Source organism: Mesoplodon mirus (assembly GCF_964341445.2).
Source record: "Mesoplodon mirus genome assembly, chromosome: 1".
NCBI classification, from domain to species: Eukaryota; Metazoa; Chordata; class Mammalia; order Artiodactyla; family Ziphiidae; genus Mesoplodon; species Mesoplodon mirus.
Window position 1 is genome coordinate 6,019,664 of NC_138976.1, and position 19,021 is coordinate 6,038,684.

The 19,021-nt window shown below is 54.7% G+C and overlaps 1 protein-coding gene across 1 annotated transcript in view; it reads right to left on the reverse strand.

Moving 5' to 3' along the window:
* Positions 1-19,021, reverse strand: part of HMCN2 (hemicentin 2) — a gene marked incomplete at its 5' end in the record, with an annotated part of 150,516 nt that overhangs the window by 76,457 nt on the left and 55,038 nt on the right. Inside the window, 7 exons of the mRNA XM_082610095.1 lie at positions 779-865; positions 1,511-1,765; positions 4,211-4,338; positions 13,469-13,634; positions 14,687-14,846; positions 14,974-15,086; positions 18,224-18,368. Of these exons, the coding sequence (XP_082466221.1) occupies positions 779-865; positions 1,511-1,765; positions 4,211-4,338; positions 13,469-13,634; positions 14,687-14,846; positions 14,974-15,086; positions 18,224-18,368 (1,054 nt within the window). The remainder of the gene's footprint in view (positions 1-778; positions 866-1,510; positions 1,766-4,210; positions 4,339-13,468; positions 13,635-14,686; positions 14,847-14,973; positions 15,087-18,223; positions 18,369-19,021) is intronic.

Consider the following 19,021-nt stretch of genomic DNA (forward strand, 5'->3'; position numbering starts at 1 on the left):
GAAGCAACTCTGGCAGCCAGTGGGATCCACTGGGTGCCACAGGGAGATTTTACAGAACAGTAGAATCCATTCAACACGTTTCCTCAAGCTCCTACTATGTGCCAGGCACGGTGCTGGGACCTAAACTTCCTGTTGTCCACTGGGCCTTCACAGCAGCCCTGTGTGGAGGGACAGGTGTGACCCCACTGGACAGCTGAGAAAACTGAGGCTCAGAAAGGAGGTGTGAACCGCCCGGCACCAGGGAATTGACCCAGGGGTGGCTATCTCCACCCCACACTGTGCTGTAGCCCAAAGGGGGTCCCAAAGGACTGGTTTGCCCAGGACTGCGTGAATCCATGCCCTGTGAGAAAGCCTGGGGCTTGGGGAGAGGCAGGGGCCACCAAGCACGGATCCTAGGACCCTGGGGCCTTCCTCAGCCCCAGTGGCCTTCCTCAGCCCCAGTTGTTACAATCCCAAGGCGCAGAGGGGCCCAGGGTTTAACGGGAACTTGGGGCTGGGGTTAAAGCAGATTATACTTTGTGAGTCACCTTCTGGCTGTGACCTCAGGCAACCCTCTTAACCGCTCTGGGCCTAAAATGCCCCTAATAAAAAATAGAGCTAATGCTAATACCCATCCTTTAGGACTGCTGATGGGATGAAGTGCCTGGCATGGTCCTGGACAGGAGTGGGGACCCCATAAGCCTCCATACCCACGCGCACTGCCCACAGTGACCGAGGGCACTGAAACATGGGTGGGTTTTCTCCCCCTCCCAGCCCAGAGCCCAGGGCCCAGCCTCACCTCTGGCAGGGCACGGCAAGCTGGCGTTCTCTCCTGCTACCTTCTCCAGCAGGCCACTGGTCTCATCGGGCCCCCAGTATGGCGGCTCTGGTGGAAGGTAATGTGGCCACACTCACACGCCCAAACCCAAAGCCTGGCGCTTCCCCCACCAGGAGCCGAGGGCTGGTGGAGGGGGCATTCCCATCCAGAACCCCAGCTGGAATAAGGGGGTACAAGCCCCGCGTCCCAGCCCTCAGCCTCAGGGAGAGTCAGGGCCATGGCACCAGCTCACCCCCTGCAGGGTGGCCCATGGAACAGTCCTCAGTGCCACGCACGACCCTGCGGGCTCGGGGGGCTGAGCTCAGGATCGTCCTGCCCTGCCTTCTCTGAGTGTGTTTCAAATTCGTCATAGTGAAAATGCTAGCACCAGGGTTCCAGAACTTACTATGCACCAGGCACTTCACACACATTCTCTCACATGTTACTGGACCCATGTTACAGGGTCAGAGAGTGTAAATGACTGGCTGATGGTTGTCCAGCTGGAAAGTGGGAGAAGCTGGCCCGCTGCTCTTCAGCCACCACCTCACGGCGCCTGCACCCCACCCCGAGGACGGAGCACCCCCAGGGCTGGCGAAAGCGGCCAGACACGGCTTCGGGGGCTGGGAGGAAGCAAGGGGTCCAGCAGCTCAGAAGCCCGGGCTGCTGCTGGGGAAGGAGTGGGGAGGTAAGCTCTGGGGCTCAGGGGAGACTCACCCAGCACCCTGAGCTCCAGCTCCCAGGCATCCACCCCAGCGCTGCTGGAGGCCTCACAGCGGTACGTCCCAGCATCCGAGGTTCGGATGGCCATGAAGTGGATGGAGCCCTCGGGCCCCCCGCCCCGCAGGGCCACCCCATCCTTGGACCAGGTCAGCTGGGGCTCCGGGTTGCCCTCGGCCACGCAGTTCAGGTCCAGAGCCTCTCCCACCAGTGCCTTCAGGACCCGCGGGCCCGGCTGCACCTGGGGGGGCACTGACAGGGCCACGGGGAGGGGTGTCAGGGCAGGGGCCCCGGGTTGGGGGAGTCACAGAGCCCAGACTTACAGAGAGGGCCTGGCCTGCTGCAGGGCTCCCCACACCCCTGGCCATCGCCAACCAGCAGAAATCGTCATTGTGGGGGGCAATTGACAGTAGGACATCCCGTGTGGACCCCCCCGCAAGAGTATACGAATCAGCCTTTCCCTTGAATACACGTGTTGCCATAAAAAAATCGCTCCTCGTGCTTCCCTGGTGGCGCAGTGGTTGAGAGTCCGCCTGCCGATGCAGGGGACACGGGTTCGTGCCCCGGTCTAGGAAGATCCCACATGCCGCGGAGCGGCTGGGCCCGTGAGCCATGGCCGCTGAGCCTGCGCGTCTGGAGCCTGTGCTCCGCAACGGGAGAGGCCACAACAGTGAGAGGCCCGAGTACCGCAAAAAAAAAAAAAAAAAAAAATCGATCCTCCATGCTCAGCTTACTCCCCTTCTACCCCTCCCCAGCCCCCACCCCCATCCCTACCCCCAGGCTTGCACCCAGCACCATTTGAGAACCACCAGCTGGGGAACACCAGCTCAGTGCTGGATGGGGACATTGAGGCCCACGGGGCGGCGGGACTGAGTCAACCCAGGCGGCAGCATGCACAGAAGGGGAGGTTCAAATCCCAGCCCTGCCCCTCTCGGCCACAGGACCCCACACTGGCTGGAGCCTCGGTTTCCCCTCCTCACAAAGAAGCCCTGGGATGAAATGAGACGCAGCACCAGAGCAGCCAGCATGGAGCCTGCTCCACAGTGGTGCCCAAAACACGGCGGCTAGACTCACTCTCAGGGTTCCCAGCTCGCTCTTTCCCTTTCCTGGCTTGGGGAGGATAGTGGGTATTGTTTCTTCTGCATTTGTGATTTTCAAGCAACTTTCCCATCCTCCATCCCAGTTGGTCCCTCCTACGGGGTGGGTGATGCTATGTCCATTTTGCAGATGAAGAAACTGAGGCTCAGAAAGGTTGTGTGACTTGACCAGAGTCACCCACTGCGTCGGCTCATAGGAGCTGGACCGGCCCCAAGGCTGAGTCTGTGTGACCAGAAATCCAGGTGGCTTCCATGGGGCCAGACTGGATGAGCCCGGGAGAATTCTCAAAGACGAGGACAAGTGTCCTGGGCCCTTGGGGGAAGCTGAGGACACCCAATCCCTTCCCAGCTTCAGAGTAGGAGCCCGAAGATAAGACCATCTATGGAAGCTGGCCCCTGGGCAGAGATCAGCTCCCCCACCCGGAGCCCAGAGCCTCACTGTCCAGGAGCACGAGGGTGTACATGCCCTGCCCGCACCCACCCCCCCTAAAAACACTTGCTGCAAACAACAGCAGTTTCCACCGTGATGAATGCCTGATGTCTTCAACATCCTTTCTGACAGCTATGGGATAGGCATTATTGCCTCCACTTTATAGAAGAAGAATCCAAGGCTCAGAGAAGCCAAGCAGCTGCCCTAAGGTCACACAGCCAGTCTGTGGCAGAGTCAGCATTCAAACCCAGATCTGCCGACTCTGAGGCCCTGCTCATCCCCCTGCTTCCTGCTTCTCTGTTTCACTCCCATGCTCATGCAAACTCATAGCGAAGCTTTGAGCCCCTCCCTCTCTGAACCTCAGCCTGTCCACCTGTAAAATGGGGAGTCAGCTTAGATCAGGGGTTGGCTTTTTTTGGAAAGGGCTTTTTCTGAAAAGGTTTTGCAGACCAGATGGTCTCTGTCTCAACCACTCAACTCTGCCATTACGGCGTGAAAGCAGCCACAGGCGCTATGTAACTGAACGTGTGTGATGGCGCTCCAATAAGGCTTGTATTTATGGACACTGAAACCTGAATTCCATATAATTTTCATGTCACATTATTTGTCTTTTTTCCCCCAATCATTTAAAAATGTAGACGTCATTCTTCACTCGTGGGCCACATGAAAACGGCATGTAGGTCAGTAGTGGCTGAGGGCTGCAGTCAGAGGACCCCTGTCTCAGACAACTCATCCCCGTGCTCCTGGAGATGACAAGGTCCCCGCCTCTTTGGTGGAGTGACTGGGTGGCTTCTGTGAATGGAACCTGGACACCCAGGTGAACATGCACTCCTGGGCCCCCGCCCGAGCCAGGAACCAGAACCCCCTCCGTGGGTCCCCCTCCCAACGCCCAAGTCTCCAACGCCAAGGGGCCCTGCCCTCTGCTCTCAGGGGGCCTCTGAACAGACTCTCCGGGCTCAACCAAGGGGTTCAGGAGAGGGGAAGACGAGGGGTGAGAAGAAGGAGAGATAAGGCTTGAAAAAGACAGGAAATAGAGTTGATGGAAGAAACACTGGAGGGCCATGAGGGGGTGACAGAGCCTGGCGTGGAGACGGGGGAGGGGCATGAGAGGCCTAAGAAAGATGGGGGTTGGAGGAGCGGTGTGAGACAGGCTGCCAGCCAGGGCCTTACCTTGCACCCTGAGGACGTAGTACTGAGCAGCGGACCCTGCAGGGTTACTGGCTGTGCATTCGTAGAGGCCGCTGTCACTCACCTGGGCCTGGGCCAGATGCAGGGAGCCTGATGGGAGGAGGCAATGCCTGTGGGAGTGAGGGGCACTGGTAAGACCCCAGCCGACCCCACCTCTGCTGGAAAGGCCCAAGACCCAACTTGAACCAGCTGCCTCCTCCAGGAAGCCTGCCAGGACTGAGGCAGTGTCCGCCACCCACCCTTCACTCCTACCCCTGCCCTGCCTCCACTTCCCCCAAACCACAGGCCAAGGCCAGGTCCCCTCCAACTTGCATAACAGACAAAGAGCTCTAGACTAGGAGTCCGCTGGCTGGGTTTAACTTTGAACCCTTCCCAGCTGGGTGAAGCAAGTCCCTTCACCTCTTGGAGCCTCCATTTCCTCATCTGTAAAATGGGCACATTAAGAAGTTCTCTGGCTGAGGCTGGTGAACAGATTCCACATGGGCTCAGCCCAGGGCCTGGTACCTAGTCGCCAGTAACTCTCCCTCCTCTAATGCACACGCCTACCGTTCCTCGACCCTGCCCTGAGAGTGGGGATGAGGCCTCATTTGGAGGTCCCCCCCAACGGCTTCCAGGGAGAAGCTGCAGCCCAGAGACCCTCTGCGTCTAATTGCCAGGTCTGGCCAGGCTCTGAATCCAGGGCTTTTCAGTGTCCTGTTGTCCGGCGCTGTATTGGGCCCTCAGGAGGAAACTGTAGAGGTCCCCCATCGCTGTGCTCCCCAACCTGTCCCACTTTGCTGAAGTCACCTGGCCCCCATCCCACAGGGATCTGGGACCCCCAGCCAGGCTCCTGCAGCTGGGCTGGACCCGAGGGGGCCCCAGCAGACATGATGTCACCAGCCCACATGTGCTGGCTCCGTGCAGCCCCTGCTCCCCTAGAACTGGGTTGGCAGCTGCGGCCACTGGCCACAGCAGGGCCCCAAGTACAAGCAGTTGGCACGGGGGTGGGGAGTGGGGGTGGTAACCTCCAAGGGCCAGCTCCTCCCCCGCCTATGCTGATCAGGGTACAGCTGGGCTCCAGTCCTGGTCTCCACTCCCCTCTCTGCTGAGTCTCAGATCCCTCCTCTGCAAAACGGGGATGACAATAGCCCCATCTCCCAAGCAGCTGCAAGCCAAGTGCTGGACGTGCACTTATTAAACGGGTCAATATTGCTGGCAATTCACTCTCTGGACAACCACGGGTGACTAGCTTTGCTCTGCTGGTTTTCTGTCTCCCCATATGTAAAGTGGGCTTGTAATCCCCCTACCCAGCAAACCCTTCGTCCAGTTTGCCCTGAGCATCCAACAGGCACCTGGGGCAAGTTCTCTGAGGACAGTTGTGAGTGATAGACCAGGCAGTGGTCTCTAGAGCCCAGGCACTGGGCTGGGACAACTAGGTCCGACCCTGTTCTGCCATGTGCTTGCTGTGTGAGGCCGGGCAAGTCACTTAACCTTTCTGTGCCTCGGTTGTGTCTCCTTTTGGAAAAAAGAGACAACAGTGGTACTTATCCCTCATAGCGTTGTCCAGAGAACTGAAAGACCTAATTCACAGCACAGTGCCTGCAACAGACGTACTCAACAGAGGTCAGCTGTTATCATGGTGACGTCAGTGCATCCATAACGATACGCAATGCAGTTTTGCCTCGTTTAAAACTCTTATATAAATGGCATCATGTGTATGTGTGTGGGTCTAATTCATTCACTTTTCACTGTTGTATAGTAGTCTGTTGTGTGATCGTACCACAGTTGGATTAATTTGTTCTCCTTTTGGTGGGCGTTGAAACATTGAGGTTTTTCTTTCCTCCCCCCCTCTCTTCTTCATTCGTTCTTTCTTTCTTTCGCCACCAGAGTTCTCTGCACACTGACGTATGTGTCCCCACGCACAGGAGCAGGACTCCTGCGCCACAGGCTCACACGCCATCAGCTCTCACAGGTAGGGTCCATCATTCCCCCTTGTACAGCAGGGCTTCTTATCAGAATCTTCCAGCTATATGTGAAACATACAGATTCCCAGGCCCCATCCAGAGACTCCGATCTGTGGGCGGAGGCTGGAATCAGAGTTTTACCAAGGTCCTCAGGGCGACCACCCCTTGGGAGCACTGCCCCAGGACACAGGGAAGTGCCCCTGCCCTGAGAAGCAGCCCAGCGGAGCAGGTGGGAACTGGGCTTTGACAGCAAGTGGCCCCCGCATCCACCACCATTCGGCCTCTTGAAGGCTGACCTTGGGCCAAGGACTCTGTCCCCTTGAGCCTCGGTGTCCTCAGCTGGGATCACAGGAGATGGCATGTATGGAGTGACACGATGCACACAAAGCCCATGGTCCCTGGGACATAGTAAGTGCTCGATAAACAGCCCAGCTGCTAGTAAAAACCACACCCCCCTCAACATGTCTGTGTTTTGTCCCCCAGCCCCCAGTCAGCTGGGCAGCCCTAAGTAGGTCCCTTAATCTTCCAAACTGGAAGAAAAAAGGAAAAAACACAACACAGATGTTTTCTTGTCTCAGTGACAAGTAAACATTTCCCCCGTGTGGCTCCCCTCCCCTGGCTTGGCTTTTCTCAACCACAATTTTTTTTCTTAAGTTAAATAATGTTGATATCCACCCAACACGAGCCAAATCAGTTTGAGGCTGAAACATACACACTGAGTCACACTTGATGCAGGGACACGGTTCCCTCAGGGGACTTTGCCACAAACCTCGACTAGCCAAGCAGGGACGCATGGGTCAGCAAAAAGAGGTCTAGGCTGAGCACCAGAGTTCTGGATCTGAGGTCCAATTCTGCTATAGACGTGCTGAGCCAGCCCAGGCAGGGCAGAGAACGTCTCTGAACCCCAATTTCTTCATATTTGAAAAGGCTGCTCTGGACTCCTTTATCTCAGAGGTTGCCTTCTAGTTCTTCTAAGAACTTTAGAGAAGCTGCTTCCTCCCTCACCAAGCCCTTAAAAGGAGAGGAAGTGGGAGCTTCTGGGATAAAAAAAAAAATAATGAAAGAAACTTCCAAAAGTGGAAACAATTCTCAACAATAAATGTAGGCATCTTGTCTTTCTCATGATGACCCCCAGGTCATTTCCTAGAAAGGGAAGGCTGCTCGCTATACCACAAAGGAGGAAACGGAATGAATGGAAATTCCATCTTACAAATGGTCAAGCTGAGGCCTGCAGAGCCCTCCCCATCACAACCCCCACCGCACCGGCTTGTGACCACCTGTCACCTGCGGGCCCTAAGAGGACACACCCCCAGCCATCTTATTTGCCTTCGTATCCCCAGAACCTAGCCCAGACCTGGCACAGAGCAAACCCCACTCGGACCAGATATAGGAAAAAGGTATGAGGCCTGGGGCAGACCAAACAGGACCTAGAGGTCTAGGGGTTCCAGGGCAGCCCTTCTGCACCGCCCCCGCCCCACGCCAAGGCTCCTTGGGGTTTGGGGGCTGCAGCCCCAGGAGGGGTGTCAGGGGCAGGGGGGAGGTGGGAGGAAGTGGGGAGAGCGCTGCCGTGTGCCCTGTGCCTGTGGTGTAATTAGCAGCAGCCTCCCTGCGTGGCGCCCAGATGAAAACATGGAGAGGTTCGAGGGGAATTTCCTGTTTAGGACCTCCACTGCGCTGGAGGCTTCACTGTTGGCTGCGAGGATCACACAGCCATGCAGATGATGGGGGACGGGGAGGGAGATCCACCTACCCTGCCGTGTCCCCCGGGTCCTCTGAGCTCCAAGGGGGATGTATCCGCCTGGAGAGACCAAAGGGCATCTGATAGAAAGTGCAAATCCCAGGCCACACCTTCGCTGCAACCCAGCTTGGGGTCCCCTCTCCAGCTCCTCTGTGGCTCAGGGAAGCTGCCCCTGATGGACCCCTGCTCTCACTTACACACTCCTGGAGGCTTTATGGCATTTAACACACCCGTAATCACCTGTCGCTGTCTGATGGCTCCGTGAAGGGAGCGGCCAGATTGCCCAGGTGGTTCCTGCCATGTTCCCAGCGCTTAGCACAGGGGCTGGCCCACAACAGGCGCTCGATAAATATTTGGTGGCAAATCCCAGCTGTCCCTGTCCACACACGCGCCCCTTCCCACCTTCACTCACACTGTTTCCCACACCCCACCCTGTCTCCGTGCGGCTCTCCTGCCCCCAGACCCCCTTCAAGGCAGCACAGCCTCTAGCTCCCCCATGAACCCTTCCCTGCCGAGTGCAGGCAGGTTACACTTCCCCTGCTCTGAGTTCCATGGAGCTGAGTTCAGCCAATTCCTCATAAATTCATTCATTCACTCACATGACAAAGAGCCACTGGGTTCAAGGTGGGCCACTGGGGTGAAGGAAATGCTCCCCGTCCTCAGGCTGTTCAGAATCTGGGTGGTTGGCCTGCACCCAGGCCCTCTTGCTGTGTCCCATGCTCACCCTGATGCCCCCGTTTCTAAAGGGCCCGTCCAACCTCAATGTGTGAGCAGAGCCTTCTGGGCGGAGGCTGTCGAATGAATGAACGGCAGAACCGAGCCCACCAGAGGCGGATCCTCACCCACAGCACGCAGCCGAACAGCGCTCAACAGACGTCCACCACATGCAGATACATGCTGGGCGCTTGTCTGCTGGGCCAGGGTGGGGTCTGAGCCTGCAGCAGGGATTGCCCATCCCCCCCGCCCCCAGCACCAGTCAGGCTGGACAGCACCTTCAACCACCAGTGGCCACTCTGACCCTGACCCACACCATAGACCCTTATAAGGAAGCCCCAAACGGAAACCTGAAGCTGGAGCAGTTTAGGAAGAGAGGCCGGATACCAACGAAAGGGCCAAGCACAATATATGAGCACAGGGGAGAATACACATCCTCTGAGCCCGTGCAACATAAACCCAGAGATGCTAACAGGTGACAGCTGTCTACACTTGAGTGCTTCCTATGCGCCACTGCACAGCTAAGCCCTTCCGCGCACACTGTCACTTGAAACTCTCAACAGCCAAACCTGCAAGGCAGGCAGATCCTACTATCATCACCCCTTTGGCAGAGACCCAGAGAGATGAAGTCCTGCTGTCCATGGTCACCCAGCCACCAGGCCAGGAATCAGATGAGCTATGAAGACCCACCAAGGTAAAGACCCCACGAGGGGCCCCCGGGCAGTCCATGCCATGCCACTCGCTTCTAGGGAGGAAGCAGCTTTTCTCCTGGATCATCAGAACCCAGCTGCAGCCCCCACCTCTCCGCTGGGCCATGAGAGGGAGCATCCTCGGGGTGCTCAATCCTCTCCCTGTCCCCTCCCCTCCCCCGGATGCGGCTGGTTTGGCCCTGTGTGGGACCCTGGCCGGCTGCCCCCGGGAGCCAGTGCTGAAGCCAGGAGTACTCGCAGCTGTCCCAGATACACATCAGAACCAGAAACAAACATTGTTGCCTAGCAACACCACCTCGCCCCAGCATCCCTGGGCTGAATCATGGGACCAGAGCCACTAGGCACTCTCTGTCCAACCCTTTCATTTCTCAGACAGGAAGACTGAGGCCCAGAGAGGGGAAGGGTCTTGCTCAGGTTCATTCAGAGAGTTGGGGGCAAGGCTGGGATGGGACTTTAGGTCTTTTGCTACCTGATGTCACACACAGCCGGAGCCCATGTCTTCTCTCTCCTAGACAGTTTCGGCACAGTCCTGGGCACATGAGATGCTCAGTAAATCCTGTGGACTTCTCAATTCTGAATTCACAACTCAAATGGTCCTTTCACAAACAGCAGTCCCACAGGGTAAGAGGCACCTGATAACCATTCCCAGGCTTGGACTCAGCCATTGGCTTTCAGGGCTATACCCCAAGGAAATGACCCAGGAGATAAAGAGAAGCATTTGTGCAAAAATGTTCCAACAGCCCCATTTATTACCGCCAAAAACTGGCAATGGAGCATCTGCCCCAAACAGAGAAAGAGCTTAGCAACGATGAGAGCTGAACGCCCTGGAATGTTATCTTGCCCTTTAAATGGAAAGCAATGACGTGGGCCAGGATGAATCTAGAAAATGGGTAAATGTGGAAAAATATCAATGATAAGGGCAGAATGGAAGATGCACTAAATTTAATTCCCTAGAAGCATCTACAAGAACACACTGGAAGGGGTCGTGGACACAGGTGGGTGGTTTAGAGTTTCATGGCTACTCAAGCTCCTACTATGTTTTCTTTCCATTAGGACTTTCTGACCCAGGAGGTCAAGGCTCCCTGAGTTCGGAATATTCTCTAGAATCTCCAGAAAGAGCAGTGGCCTGCCCGACCTTGGCCCAGAAGCCTGATATGTGTGTGTCCACGTGTTCTCATGTCTGCATCTCTGGTGTGTCTGTGTGCATGTCCACATGTGTTTGTATCTGTGTTTGTGTCAGTGTGCGTGGCTGTGTGTCTATGTGTGTCTGTGTCTGTCTGTGCGCCTGTCCATGTGTATTCATGTCTAGATGTGTCCGTGCATGTCTGTATATGTCTGTGCATGTCTATGTGTGTCTGTGGGTGTGTGGGTGTGCACTTAGGGCCCAGCCCGGTAAGTGAGAAGATCAGGATCCCAGTTCCCCACACCCCATGGCTTCTGTTTCCCCCTCAAGGCACTGGGCATGATGCCGCTCACCCCACCCACCTCCAGGATGGCCAGCAGGAGAAGAGGGCCACCCCCCCTGCCCAAACAGAGATGCAGGAGGCCTCAGAGGCTCGGCCACGTTGTGGTTCTCAACCCTGATTGCACCAGAGTTACCAAGGAGCTTAGAAGAAGCACCAACACTGGAGGTCTGTTGGTGACCCTGACCGCAGCCCTTGGCCAAGGTTGGCACAGGTTCAGGAAAGAGAGGCCCCGGGCAACCCGAATAGGTTCAGGCCTTCCCCCATCCAAGGACAGAGAAGGGGGCCACCACAGAAGAGGGAGCAGCTCAGCCAGGCAGAACACAGAACCTGGAGGTAGAGGAACACCCACGACTCATCAGAATAAGTTCTCAAGCTTCCAGAACGGCAGCTTTGAAGCTGAGCCTTGGGGGTCCCTCGGAGAAGGAAGAGGAAGAGGGGGAGGAGGGAGAGGGGGAGGGGAGCAGACAGACAGCAAAGCTGCCCCCGCACCACCACTGCTCCCTGTGGGTTTCCCATGGGTTTTCTAAAATCTGCACCTTCTGCCTGAATGGCTGTGGGACTAAGGGGAACTGTGTGTCTGGCAGAAAAGGGAGCTTTGCTCTGCGCGGGGAAGCTGTCATATGCCACAGGGAGGCCCAAAGAACCACGGGGACCCAGAGCCTGCAAACGAAGTGTCAATACCGTCAAAGGTCTATGAGGTTATTTACAATCGCCAGCAAGTGGAAACAGCCCAGGTGTCCATCAACTGGTGAATAAATCGACAAAAGGGGCTCTATCCAGGCAACGGAATATTATCCAGCCATAAAGAGGACCAAGGTCCTGACACCTGCTACAACAAGCAGGAACCTCACAAACATCATGCTAAGTGAAAGCAGCCAGACACAAAAAGCCACAGAGCGCATGATTCCATTTGCAAGAGACGTCCCGAAGAGATCAATCCAAAGACAGAAAGCAGATGAGTGGTTGCCGGGGGCTGGGCTGGGGTCGGGCAGGGATGGGAAGGGGCTGCCAATGAGTGAGGGGATTTTTTGTGCGGAGGAAGGTGCTGGAAATGTTCTCAAGTTAATTGTGGTGATGGCTGCACAACTCAGAATGTACTTAAAAACGCAGAATTGGAAAGCATGTGATTTATATCTCAATAAAGCTTTTTCATTGAAAAAAGTTGGTGAGAATTAAATGACAGATAGGATGATGATAATTTTTGAAAGCTGGAAATGATGCTTTCGTTTATAGCAGCAGCAGGAAAATGCTGTCAAAGGGAGTGACTTTCCACCACGGACAATGTACTAAGCATCGCACATCCATCACTGTATCTTGAGAACAGGGTTTAAACCTTGTCCACTTTACAGATGGAGAAACGGTCCAGGAGGAACCAGTGGCCACCTGAGGCCACCGACTAATACAGAAGCAGCCGGGATCCACACTCAGGTCTGATGAACTCCAGGGTCTGAGCCCTTCACCCCAGCCCCACCCTCCAGGCATATTTTCCCACCTCATGTAGGTGAACTCCTGGAATCTCATAAACCTCAAGAGAAAGCCGTAAGCCAGCGCGAAGTGGAGGGGGCCAGGGGAGAAGGAACAGAACAAAACTCCAGGATTGCAAAAGCAGCTCTCACAGATTTATGGCTCCCGGCTGATCTATTAACACACCACAACAAGGAGGGGTGAACAAATGGGAAATGCGGTGTGCCATTTCAGTAACAAACCATAAATAAACAAGCACCCGCCAGGCGGCTGCCCAGCCAAGGAGCCAGGACCAGGCTTTCTGCGGAGAGATGCAGGCTCCCCCAGACGACCACTCCCTCCCCCACCTACGACCTGGGCTGCAGAGACACCAAAGGGCGCGGGGATGGGGGCAGCACAGCGCCAGCCCAGCCCCAGGACCCCAGCCGTGTGCAGGTGTGCAGGCTTCAAGGACGGGAGGGTGCACCAAACAGATGTTCTGAGAGGTAGAGACCCACGTGTGGGTGTCAGGAGTGGGATCTTGCACAGCAGGCTGCTCTGAGACCTCCTCCATCTGGAACTTCTCAAAGGCCCTGCCAGGGCTGATGTCACCGGCCAGAGCTGCCCCCTCGCCACAGCCCTACTCCTCGAGGGTCAAAGGTCGCAGGAGTCTGAGGCCTTCTCGTCTGGAACCACCCCGCCCGACACCCCTGCCTGGGGAGGTGCAGCCAGGCTTTGAAGGATGCCCCAGCACCTCTTCCCTTTCTGCCCCACTCTCAGGGTCCCTGAAATCCCGGCTGCCAGACACCTGGTCCGCGGAGCAGGCACGGACGGCGCACGTGTCTCGCTCAGGAGGAGGTCTCAGCCGTGGCATCACTCTTTCCCAGCTGAGTGACCACACGCAGGTCACCCCACCTCGCTGAGCCCCAGTTCCACTCAGTTCTGCTCTGCTGAGCAGATTGAAGGCGATCCTGCACGCAGCACCCCTCGGCCGTGCGTGAAGCACTGCGTGCGTGTTATTTCAGAGGCCTTCCCCCTCTGAAGGGCATCCACGCTCCCTTAAAGGCCAATGGCCAAAAGTGCTGTGTGTGTACTCGGATTGCATGCCCCTGGGGGTGTCCACAGGGTCCCACACACTGGCCGGGTCACGGGTCACCTGGAGGTCAGTCTCCTCAAACCCCAAGCTCCGTCCATCCCCAGACCCAAGGCCCCACAACTGGGGTTACCTGTCGGTGACGGGTGGCATAGGAAGGGAGTCCTTGGCCCAGGTGACCAGTGGGGATGGAGAGCCCTGGGCTTCGCAGTCCAGGGTCACCTCGTCACTGGCCTTGGCTGTGACCCTCAGAGGCTTGTCTGCGTCACATGACCCATTCACAAGGATCCTGGGCTTGGCTGTTGGTAGAATCATGCAGGGAGTGTGAACAGAGCACGGAGTCAGGGGTTGCAGCCCAGAGGGGACCAGCACGGCTCCCCCAGGAAGCTGAGGTGGCACTGCCACCCCAGAGGTGCAGAAGGTGGGTGGGCTCTATTATAATGGCAGAGTGTAGGTTTCAGGGTGGGCTCAGATCCAATGGTTTCCCCTAGTCATACCCCACCCTACCTGTCTACCCCATCCTCCCGCTGGAAGCTCGTCTTGCTGTGATGACCCTGACATGGTCCCTCCTGCCCCAGTGTCCTCCTCTTGCTTCTCTCCATCCTGCCTCCCTTCCCTGGGGACATTCTGGCAGGTTCTCTCCTCCCTCTCCTCTCTCTCCCTTCTTGCCCTTGATTATCCCATTTATTCTCAGGAATAAATGGGATTAACCATCAGATGATGCCCAGTTTCCCTTTGTGCCAAGGGCCCCAGGGAAACACGGGTTCCAAACAGTTCAACACACAGTTAATTATTTAATCACAGTTGTGATGGGCACTAAGAAAGGGACATTCCAGAGAGTTCACAGCAAGGTGACTTGACACAGCCTCAGAGATCAGAGAGAACTGAGATCTGACTGACGGGAGAAGTAGGCTGGAACAGGTAAGGGAAGGGCATTCCAACAGAAGGAACTGCACATGCAAAGGCCCTGAGGCAGGATGGATCATTTAAGAAATTGAAAGGAGGCCAACGGGTCTGGGCACAAAGAGCTGGGGAGAAAGGTGGGCGAAGGGGCTACCAAGATGAGAGGGGGTCCAGTGTAGGGCCTTGTGTCTTTCCAAGGCTCGTTAATGTGACGCTTTCCCCCCATCCGGTGACCAAGGGCTGTGTTGGAACCACTCTTAGAACATGCCCACACTACAGGGGACAGTGCTCTGAAGGACAGCTTTGGTCTACATGCCCTTCAGACGTGAGGAATTTAGAGGCAGCGTTGACGAGATGCAAGGAAGATGCAAGTGAGGTCAGACGGTCCATGCCCCTGCCTCGATGCCTGCCAAGCCCCTCCCCCAGGACAGGGGCGGCAATCACTCACTATTGACAGAAAGCTTCATCTCCAGGCTGGAGAAGCCCACGGCGTTGGTGGCTGTGCAGACATAGGCCCCTGCATCCTGGGCAGATGGCTGGGCGATGACCAGGGTACCATCCTTGCTCACATTGTAGTGGGGATCCCTGGAGGCCAGGGCATTGGTTTCCTGTGGTAGAGTCACATGTGACATCAGCAGAGCCCACCACACCCCATGGCGATTTGCATCATTCCTCTCCCCATGATGCACTGGGCCTACTTCTCTGGTTACCTTTGTGGTAACAGGCTTCACCTACCTTGGTCCAGGTGATGGTAGGGGTGGGCACTCCTGAGGCTACACAGGGGAGAGAGGCTGGAACGCCTTCATTGGTGATATGGTGGGTGGCAGTGGGCTGGATTCTAGGTGGCACTTTTAAAAACAAACCAATTTCATAAACCAAAGTTCATAGCAGCATTATTCACAACAGCCAAAAGGTGGAAACAATCCAAACAGAGGGTAATGGATAAACAGAATGTGATGTGTACATATGGAATATTATTCAGCCTTAAAAAGGGATAAACATCTGATTCATGTTACAACATGGAGGAGCCTTGAAAATATTACGCTAAGTGAAATAAGCCAAACACAGAAGGACAAATACTGCATGATTCCACTTACACAAGATACCTAGAACAGGCAAATTCATAGAGACAGGAAGCAAAATGGTGGTGGCCAGTGGCTAGGGGAGGGGGAAATGGGGAATTGGTGGGTACAGAGTTTCAGTTTGGGAAGGTGAAAAAGTTCTGGAGATGGATGGTGGTGATGGTTGTGAAACCGTGTCCCATAAGGTTAAAAAAACCCATCCTGAAACTGTGCCCCATGGGGTTAACAGAAATTCTTGGCTTGTCTTACAGCTTGCTAAAAACCCCTCTGCTTGAGCCCGCCTTCACTGAGCAAGCTGGCTTAATTGTTTCGTTGCAAATTGCAGACCCTCCAAGCTTTATGTAGCCTAAACAATAAGATGTTTGTCTGAGTTGTTTTCCAGGAACTTGGTGTCTAGTTTGAGCTCAAGCCAGCTAAGACTGGTTGGGACCACAGACCCTAAAACTGGGCCTGCACAGGTATCTGGTGAATGACCTTTTGACATCAGAGGGCCAAAAACCCCACCGTCAGATCATGCTAGGCGCCTCCATTTTTGAACATGCATCCCATGAAGAAGCATGTAACCCAGATACACCTGCACAGGACACTGACTAGCTCACCTTTTCCCTACCTGCAATCACCTTTCCCCATGCCTAAGACCACCCTACTTCCTTATCCCATAAATACCCCAAGCCCCTGGCCTTTGGGGAGGTGGACATGAGGTTTGTTCTCCTGTCTCCTTGCTTGGCTGCCTTGTGAATGCATCCTTTCTCCGCTGCAAACCTCAGCATCTCAGCCTTTTGGCTTGCGGTGCACTGGGCAAACAAACCTGGTGGCACAACAATGTGAATGCCACTTATGCCACTTAATTTATGCCACTAAACTGTAGGCTTTAAAATGGTTAAAATGGTAAGTTTTATATTATGTATATTTTACCATGATTGTTAAAATTTTTTTATTTTTTGGCTGTGCCACGTGGCATGTGGGATCTTAGTTCCCCGACCAGGGATCGAACCCGTGCCCCCTGCAGTGGAAGCACAGAGTCTTAACCACTGGACTGCCAGGGAAGTCCCTATTTTATCATGATTTTTTTTTAAAAAACAATTTTAACAGAAGAAGACAGCCACCACTGCTGTAAATTCATGCCCCAGACGTAGGGCAGCCTGTGTTTAGGAACCAGCTGTGCCGTTTCTTAACTGTGGGACTTTGGATAAACCACTTAATCTTTTGGTACCCGTATTCCTTGATCAGCTAAAAAGCTAAATTAACCCTAATTCCCTGCTCACTCTCTGGGGATGGACGGATGAGAAACGGCAGAAAATAGTGTTCACAGGACACAGTGAACTTGAAAACAAGTGCAAAATCCGTCCTGGGCATCATCCAGATCTGCAGGCATTAAAACAGGGCGGGAAGGGGAGATGTCTCCAAGAGGAGCAGGGGAGGGGGAAACGGGCATGGAAAAACCAGAACCGGGAGGGAAAGTCAGAAGCCAAGGGCTCTGACGGTAACACTCAGTTCCTTTAGGGTGGGAAATGCACTTCTGGATTTTCCCAGGTGGCAAAAGCCAGCAAGTCGATTAGCATTTGTTGAATGGAAATGAAATTAGCCAAGAGAGATGGGCTTGATCGCCACTGCACAGAGGAGGCTGTGCGGCAGGGTGGGAAGTTAGGGGGTGAGGCTTTCTACAGAGGCAGCCTTTGCTGATCCTGTGACTTGGTGAGTTACCTCCATCTCGGAGCCTCAGCTTCCTTAACTTCAAAGAAGAATGGAGTCTTTTAAAACCACCTCTTGGAGCAGTTAGGAAAATTAAATGAAACCTGCACACAACCTCTCAGAGGTCTGGCACATGACACATGCCCAACCTTTGATCACTCTTATTAATTGGAATTATGAACAGACAGGACAGCTGGGTTCTAAGCCCAGCCTCTTCTGCACCTCAGTTTTCCTCTACAAAATGGGGAATGATGAGTTCTTCCCGCTCATCCCTTAGGGTTTTAATAAAACAAGTGAAACAAACAAACAAAAAGAGGATATTAACATATGCAGTAAATGACAAAACATAACCAGACTTAGTTTAAACTTCTTGTTTTACGTTAAAAAGAACGGTGGTACCTGGTTGGGTGGGTGAAGGGAAACAGGGACCCTCCAACGCTGTGGGTGGGAAAGAAACTGGGCAAAATACACGAAAAGCCCTAAAAGTGTGCAATCTCTGTGAGTCAAAACTCAATTCCACAACAATAGCTTATCCTAGGGAAAGAACTGGTCACATGGGCAGAGGTGGAGCATGAGGATGTTTATCCCCAGGTGATCACGCTGGTGAGAAACAGGACACTAGGGGACAGGTTCGACACTCCTGGCTCATCCAAACAGGGGACAGGCAGCCTTAAACCACTGCTTCTGAGTATTACTGACAGAAAAGAGTCATAAAACATTGTCACAAGAAACACTCAGGTTGCAAGACAGTAGTAATATTACCTAGTTCCAGTTGGTTTCTAACTATTTCTATGTATGTGTACACAAAAGATTTATACCTAATTTATATAAAGAATATATATCATGCAAAAATAATTTATATACAACATATCTAAAGAGTATATACAATGTATATATTATATACATATATACAGTGTGTGTATATGTACATGTGCAAACTCATGTATGTATAAAGTATGAAAGATACACACCAAAACGTAAAATTATTCTGGTTCTTCTCAGCTCCTGGGATTAAGGGAGGTTTCTTTTTGTTTGTTTGGTTTTGTTTTTGGGTTTTGGGGTTTTTGGGGGGAGGTTGTCCAATCTCTAAATTTCCTACAGTGAATATGTACCATTTGTGCAATTTGTCTAAACAAAGATGTTTAAGGTCAAGCTCCCCCCCACCGGTGCCTTCCGCCATCGTATCCTGCCCCCACCCCACCGGGACTCACCCTGGACAACCAGCTGCACGTCCCTGTGCTGAGAGCCCGCCGTGTTGCTGACCAGACAGGTGTACCTCCCTGCATCCTCCAACAGCGCCTGGTCAAGGTGGAGACTGCCATCTGCTCGGACGGAATGCTGGCTGCCCGGTGGGAGCTGGTGAGGGCGAGGAAGCACCAGCTTGGGCTGAGGGCCCCACTCAGAGCCAGCTAAGAGGGAGCACCCCAGAAACCTCACCGCCCACCAGGCCAGCAGGGAGCAGCCTGGACAGAGAGGCCAGGGGTTTGGAGACGGTGGGGGAATCTGGGGGGGGTGATGCTCCTACCCCTTCCCTGATGTTCATCCACCCCCCCCACAGACCCTCAGGGCCAGGTGGGCCTGACCTCCAGCCCCCCGCTGACCCCACTCTCCCAGGGCCAACAGGTCCAGGGCAAGACACCTGACCCAAGGGGGCTGATGGGAGCCTCTCCCAGGAGTGCAGGGTTGGAGCTAGAGCCTTTACTGAGTCGGGGCTGAAGCTCCAAGGCCCTTGCACACTGAGGCCACAGAGAGGAGGGACAACCCGTCTGTGGGGAGAGAACAGAGCCATGCAGAGCAGAGCGGAGGCGTGGCCACATCAGACGTGGTCCCAGAGAGAGAAGCAGAGAAAGCAACTCCTGGTGGCTGCCCCGGAATGTCCCCATCAGGACCGGGGTGGGGCAGGTGGCGCTGGTCCAGAATGGGGCCTGGGGCAACCTCTATAAAGATGTCCAGCCAGTCCATCCTTGGTGAGGGGCCCCAAAACCTTTCCACCAGGCCTGAGCCCGCTT